Consider the following 7,489-nt stretch of genomic DNA (forward strand, 5'->3'; position numbering starts at 1 on the left):
TGTCGATCTGCACCTCGCAGGGACTGCATCCACGAGCTCCTGGGTCACGTGCCCATGTTCGCCGATCCGCTGTTCGCCCAGTTCTCGCAGGACATCGGCCTGGCCTCGCTCGGCATCGCCGACGAAGACATCGAAAAGCTCGCCACGGTCCGTTACATGCGATGTATAGCTTGAGAGTACCGCTATGCGGGATAGGGTACGCACACTGAAAGACTTCCCCATGCCCTCTCGTGCTTGACGCAGCTCTACTGGTTCACCGTGGAGTTCGGGCTTTGCAAGGAGGGCAGCGAGATACGGGCGTACGGAGCCGGGCTGCTCTCGTCTGTTGGAGAAATAAAGGTATCGGTGCCGCTGCTGTTTGAACTGCACATTAGAGCTGTTGGTGCTGGCCTGATATAATCGAGCATTCGGGAACCTACAGGCCTACAGGCCACAGAAAAAAGGGCAGTGGGGTATAAGGGATAAGATTACTCTAGGAAGAGGCGGGAGAATTAGAGTGGAAAGGGTAATACACCGAGCCATCTCCAATAACGTGAAACTTGGTGAGGTGCGAAGCATGCAGTGTATAAGTGTGTTCTTGGAGCCTTGGCGTTTTTGCCAACGGAGATGAAACCGTTGGGGGGTACAGGTACACAGCTTGGCTGTAAAAGTCTCTTGTCTTTGAAGCACGAAGCTCTCCAGCGCGGGGCGTAAACCAGTTTCCCGGTGTTTTAGTACCGCGACTACATGAGACCAACTACGATTATGACGAGGACGACAGGAGACGCCAACAGCCCCGGCCCCTAAGGGGCTTCACCCTTAAAAGAAATGGCGGTAACTGTTTGCAACAGCTAAAGTTCCTTCAAGCCTTCTCAGTGACTCCAATTTTGTCCAAAAAAGGAAAAAAAATAAAAGGTTCGAAGCCTTATGTTCGGCGAATAAAAAAAACAATAAAAAGAGCAGGAATATTGAACCCTCAGTACTACAGTAAAGACTATATATTGTTTCTTTGTCTTTCCAACTATAGTGTAGCCGAAAGGCCTATTGCCGGTTAGAAAATACGGCGACTTTACCTTTAAAACGGCGCGAAAAATTTATGAGTGACGCTGTGTTATACAGAACAATTGAATACGGCGTGTAGTCTCTGAAGTACGTGTGCCACTTGATGCCACGCGCCGCATCGCGGGGGGTGAAGTGAACTATCTCGGGCGATGGGGGGCCACGTCGAAGGAATAGGGGCGCGCTCCGACAGATCAATAGTGTTCGGATAAAAGAAAAAAAAAAGCACTCTGTCTGAGAAAAGCGAAAAAGCAAACCCTCGCCCGCGTTTGTCACTTTATCACAATACGTGGACCAGGCCGGGAGTCCAAATTGTTTGCCCTCGAGAGCGGTCCGCGCAAACCCGCCTTTGGCTACGGCGATGTGTTGGGTTTGCGAAACTCTGAATGTGGCGTGACCTTCAAGCACAAAGATTTGTTTTGCTTACCGGTTTTTCCCTTCTTCACCGTACTGTGCAGCGACATTTTTCCGGCGAACACGCTGCTGGATTACATACTGGATTACGTCTTGTTGCTTATATTGCCGAAGGGATGAACGATGGATAGATCGACAAATTCATTTTCGAGGAATTTCGTATGATCCTGCAGTACGAATTGTTAGTAGTAAGATTCGAAGGGTACGTGTGTTCTAGATTTCGTCGCACGTTAAAGATCCCCAGGCGTTCAAAATTAATCCGGAGCCCTCCACTGCGGCGCGCCTCATCGCCTGTGTAGCGTCGGCGCGTTAGACATCGCAATCAATCAATCAATCAATCAATCAATCAATCAATCAATCAATCAATCAATCAATCAATCAATCAATCAATCAATCAATCAATCAATCAATCAATCAATCAATCAATCAATCAATATATCGATCGATCGATCAATCAATATATCGATCGATCGATCGATCGATCATTTGTATTACCAGACCAAATAACAGCCGAAGGAGGAACGCCGAGTCAGCTGACTGCCGACTCAAGCACAGTTCATGAATGTAATTCGTTTTTTTAGTCTATACAGCGCCACATCCTAAGGTGATGCATACGTCTCCGTGGGCTTGATCCTGGCGTCGTGTTGACATGTTGGCGGCGTGTTTTCTAACTATAAGTACACCATGCTGGCCAAACGGCGTACGGGTTGCATCTAAAACCTGCAGCCGGGCGTAATCTAAACGCATATCCTGCGGACATTTTTCTGGCGTGACCTTATAGAAAGTATTACTATTCGAAAACGTGCTGTGCCCAACGAGGCGAAAAACTCGGCTTTGTGAGCAGCAGATAGCCAAAAAAATCCCGGGCCATCTCCGCTAACGTGAAACCTGGCAAGGGGCGAAGCATGCAGTGTATAAGTGGATTCTTTGCGCCTTGGCGTTTTAGCCCACGGAGATGAACCGTTTGGGGGGGGGGGGGGGATGGAGGTATACAGCTTTGCTGTAAAAGCCTCATGTCTTTGAAGCACGAAGCGTTCTAGCGCGAGGCGTTGGAAAACGAGTATCCCGGTGTTTTAGCACCGTGACCACATGGGACGAGATACGACGACGACGACAGGAGACACCGACTGCCCGAGGCCAAAAAAATTTCACGTGTCTGTAATTAAAAAGAAAAAAAGAACCATGGCAGGAACGGAAATCGAAGCAATGGCAGACGCGCGGTGACAAGCGGGCGTCATGGAGTTAACTCATGCAATTTGAATGCGAAGGTAGTACGGCTTCGCCTGGCAATATCATGCTGGTTCAATGAAGCTATCATATAACAGATTCTTAGAAACTCAGCGCGGGCTTCTGAATGGTCTTCGAACTTCTTACACACCTACTCAAGAGAAAGTTGGTCAATGATAATGGCAGCTGCCGCCAGGAGCTGTCAGGAGCCTATCACAGGAGCCGTTCAACGCCGATGAACCAATTCCAAATGCTTTAATGCTTTCACATTCACACCACGTGAGCAGGTTCAGATGCCCCCGTTACTTTTCAGCACAGCGCTATTTTATGCGAAAGGCCTCATTCGAGTTAGAGCACGCACTCCATTTCTTAATCCAAAAGTGTTACGAATGATAATCCACAAACAGATAGATACGGAACACATTAATTTCGTCCTCCTAATCGCTATCCGTGGAACGGAAGACGATAGGTGTAACATTAAGGGACAAGAAGAGAGCGGAGTGGGTCAGGGAACCAACACGCGTGAGAACATAGTAGAAATTAAGAAGAATAAATGGACGTGGGCAGGGCATGTAATGCGAAGGCAAGATAACTGATGGTCATTAAGTTTAGCAGAGGGGATCCCTATAAGGCAAGCGGCAGAAAGTTAGATGGGCAGATGAGATCAAGAAGTTTGCGGAGATAAATTGGTCGCAGCTAGCACATGACCGGGATAATTGGAGATCCATGGGAGAGGCCTTTGCCCAGCAGTGGGCATAGATAGGCTGGTGGTGGTGATGATGATGATGATGAATCGCCATCACTCTTCGTATCTCCCTAACGTGTGGAGCGGGCCGAGAAGACTGTTTCACACATTCCGACGTTGGGCGAGCTTTCTATAATGATTATTTCACGCCAGCTTACCGGACTACTTTCAAGGGACCACGAAACAAGATCTGAAGATCCCCGTGTGCACCAATTCGCGCTATTACTACGTTGTCCACAGTTGTCCATACTCTGCATAAAAGAGACCATCGGCGTAGCCAGGGGGGGTGTTTCGGGGTCAGAACACCCCCGAAATTTATGCATTCTGAAAAAACGACTAAGCCAATGTTTGGGCGTCCGGCGCAGTTTCTCTTTGTTTTTATTTTCTTTCATTTTCCAGGTGGCGTATAACGCCCCCGAAATATATTTCTCGCTACGCCACTGACAGAGACACATTGGTGACTTGTAGCGCACGCACTGCGCCGTCTTCTCGCAGCACGCTCTGTCGGGCAAGCCGGCCGTGCTTCCTTTCGAGCCGGAGCGGACGGCGGTGCAGAAGTACCAGGACCTCGAGTACCAGGACACCTACTTCCTCGCCGACAGCTTCCTCGACGCCAGGGAGAAACTGCGGTGCGTACACTGCTGCCTTTCTTTCTTTCTTTCATTTCTCTTTCGTTGTCTCTTTCTTCCATTCTTTCTTTTTCTTCCTTTCTTCCCTCTTCCTCTTTTTCGTTTTGCCCCTCTTTCTTTCATTCTCTCGTTCTCTCATTCTCCTCTTTCTTTCTTTCTCTTTGGCTTCCCTTCTTTCTTTCTTTCTTTCTTTCTTTCTTTCTTTCTTTCTTTCTTTCCATCTTCCTCTATTTCTTTCTTTCTCTCTAGTGTTTTCTCTTGCCTCCCTTCTTTCTTTTTTCTTAATTTCTTTCCCTCTTCCTTTCTTTCTTTCTTTCTCTTGTTTTCTCTTTCTTTCTGTACCTATTTCTCTCGTTCTCTCTTCCTTTCCATCTCTATTTTTTTTCTCTTTCTTCCCTTCTTTCTTTTTTTCCTTCCTTCTTTTCCATCTTCCTTTATTTCTTTCTTTCCGTCTTCCTTCCTTCCTTCCTTTCTTTCTTTCTTTTTTCTGCGTCGTCCTGACATTGCTGGGAAGAGAGAGCTATAGCAGAGTTATCGCTCCCGCGAGGCTGAGCTAGGTGGCGGCAGAATGTTGCTGAACAGGACGCATTGCAGTCACCCGTAAATGCAATAGCACGTACAGTCTTTGCCAAAAGTTTCTAGGCCAAGCCAGAAGTGATAAGCCACGGAGAATTCCGCTTTCCTCTTGAGTGAAAATAATTACGCCAGAAATCCTGCGAAGAAACGCTTCATTTTTGCTGTCACCGAATAATTTGGTAACACTTGAAGGCTAAGCCCTTGCTTTGAAACCTTTGTGCCCCAGAAAGTTCTGGAGTGGCCTTGAAAACTTTGCACATATGTCCGTCACGGCATCTGCCTTTAATCTGATTTGTGTTTCCGCCATTCCGCAACAGATCTGCTGATGAGGATGCGAGGGGTATAACATACCCGGTTTTCCCATACACTTAGTCAATTAAATTAACACACGCTGGTACTGTTTTTGAGCATGATGCGCAGGCGCTTGCGCTGAAAAGGGGCCTTGCAGAAAACTCGGAAAATCTTAAGCCTTCAGTCGCTAAATGTCCGTCGACTCTCTGGTGAAGCTCAGCTGGGCTCCAACTACAATTTACCAAGGATAGTCGCTTCAATTGTTGTCACAGAACGTGTCTCTGTACACTCTAAAGAGTCCCCGTAGGTCATCTTCACCACAATGCTCCAGAATAACCAATCGAAGTGGCCTAGAGAACAAATTCGATGAATGACGTGGCCGAGCATTCCATTTGAATCAATAAGGGCATCGGCCTGCAGGGACAGTGCGCAACGCACAGCGCCATTCACGCCTTGCGTGTTGACTCTGCACACGTGCACTTTTTGAAGGCAAATCCTATGCTGGGCTTCGTCACTCGTCAAATTTGCTCACTTGGTCACTCCAATTGGCCATTCCGGGGCGCTGTGGTAAAGTCTACCTACGGGGACTTCTAAGAGTGTATGGCAGTGCGCTAGCGCGCAGTGCGTTTGCAGTTTGGCTGATGTATGAATTATACACCTTTGCATTCGTTAATCTTTAATAAGATCAGGACATGTCCTGGACTGTGCTGCGCATGCGCAGTGACATCTTCCTGTCGACTGCGCCAATGATAGGGCCGCTAGCACCTGATAAAATGGCAGATGCCAGGACGAAGAAGTTAAAAAGGTACATTCGGCAAAACGTATTTCTATAACACCGTATACGAACTTCAACTAGTTACATCTCAAAGCTTTCGAAACGTACTCTTTACAAACATGTTGGAGGCAGAAGGGGTGGGCTTTGATCTCAGAACGCCATGCAAAGTAGTTTTCTTCAAATCCCTCTCGGGCGGGGCAGGACAAGGCTAAAAGTACGAAAGCTGTGTTTTAGGGGCGAAGCCCCTTAGTACTTCGCTTTGTCCGGGGCTTGGCGTCCGGGTACACAGTGTTGCGCATGCGCGAGGAGCATTGGATTGGATTGGATTGGATTAAATTGAATTGTGTAAGATCGGATTGGATTGGAATTGTATATATACACTGTACACACACGTTGTCACTCATTTACATGCGCGAGTGGGCCATGCCACGGGTGATTTACAGTAAGAACGATCCCCAGTGCTTCTCCCACTCGTCATGATTCACTTCGTGGAGGTGCGTGAATTTTTTTACCGACTGTATAAGTTTCAGCTCCATGACATGCACGTCTGCGCGTGTTGTCCCAACTGTCGCAGTGCGTACGTGACCCGCTGCAACTTCCGGCCCTTCGAAGTGAGCTACGACGCGCACCGGCAGTGCGTGCTCGTGCTCGACTCGCCCAAGAAGCTGCTCGCTGTCGTCGACTCGCTCCGCTCCGACATACAGTCGCTCACCAACGCGCTCGGCAAGTTGCACTGAGCGGCAGCGCCCGAGTTCGGCAAGCGTCGGCCGCTCCGCGGCTGTTCCCTACGGGTCTACTATGGCGACGACGCCAATTCCACTGGTCCACAATAAAGAAAATACTATGTTACTGCGTGCAATAACCGTTGTTCTGTGTCCATTTTCAAATTGAAGATAATGTAACAGTCGGAGAATCAGTTTAAATATAATTGCAGAACGCAGTCGACCAACACATCCAGTACTTAGATATATTAGGGGTTCGCAAGGTACCTCAGCCCAAAATTACTGATCTATGCCCATCAGGTAACTTCGAAACATGCTCAAAAGATTTTTCTCTTTTCCGGTCTTGGCGTTCTTCAACCGCTGCAATTACGTCATTACAGCGGTGTAGCGACCATTGACCGGCTTTCCTTCATTTGCAGCAATGAACTCATTCGACAGCCACTCTAAAGGAAAGCCACAAAGGCGAAGCAGAAACGGAAGGCGTGTCTGCTGCGGCGAGCAAATCACGCGGTGTCGCTCCGTACTGGCGATAGTTTTCGCGGTGCTTGCAGGCGCGAAAGAAAGAGTGAAAGCGTTTATCAGAAGCGTTGCAGGGCCCCTTTAAAGGGGCCATGAAGCTAAATACAACTTTGGCTATGGTACCAATTTTATCGCGAACTTCAAGCAAATAATCGATGTACTGAGGAAAACATGTGAAGCAGTGGCGACTCACCGGCCACTTTCCGTTGATTTCTTTATGACGTCACATAATCTCGTTTGTGCGATTGGCGAACCCCTGTCTAAGCCACCCCCAAGACACATGACTGGGCGATCGCAGTGGGACATCTAATTCCGTTTGGTCGTATGATTTGAATGAAAACGTGCAGTTAACCCAATCATAACTCCTTTTTAGTGCTCGTCCATAATACGTCACTCCTACCCTTATTACGTCACCGTAGCGCGAAATTTAAGCATCTTTTTAATTAGAAACGCGTATTTGGGGGCTGGACTGGAGCTGAATGACCTACCAAGGATGGCTCCGTCAGATTGAACGAAGTTGCATTTTGTCTTTGTAGCCTCTTTAAAGGGACCC

The 7,489-nt window shown here is 48.0% G+C and overlaps 1 protein-coding gene across 1 annotated transcript in view; it reads left to right on the plus strand.

Moving 5' to 3' along the window:
* Window positions 1–6,545, plus strand: part of Ple (tyrosine hydroxylase ple) — a 51,609-nt gene extending 45,064 nt beyond the window's left edge. Inside the window, exons 10-13 of the mRNA XM_077674296.1 lie at window positions 21–147; window positions 244–339; window positions 3,920–4,053; window positions 6,270–6,545. Of these exons, the coding sequence (XP_077530422.1) occupies window positions 21–147; window positions 244–339; window positions 3,920–4,053; window positions 6,270–6,432 (520 nt within the window). The 3' untranslated portion in view covers window positions 6,433–6,545. The remainder of the gene's footprint in view (window positions 1–20; window positions 148–243; window positions 340–3,919; window positions 4,054–6,269) is intronic.
* The last annotated feature ends 944 nt before the right edge of the window (window positions 6,546–7,489 follow it).

The sequence above is a fragment of the Haemaphysalis longicornis genome, unplaced genomic scaffold (assembly GCF_048455015.1).
Source record: "Haemaphysalis longicornis isolate Haplotype H1 unplaced genomic scaffold, Haemaphysalis longicornis Haplotype H1 scaffold_6, whole genome shotgun sequence".
Taxonomy (NCBI): domain Eukaryota; kingdom Metazoa; phylum Arthropoda; class Arachnida; order Ixodida; family Ixodidae; genus Haemaphysalis; species Haemaphysalis longicornis.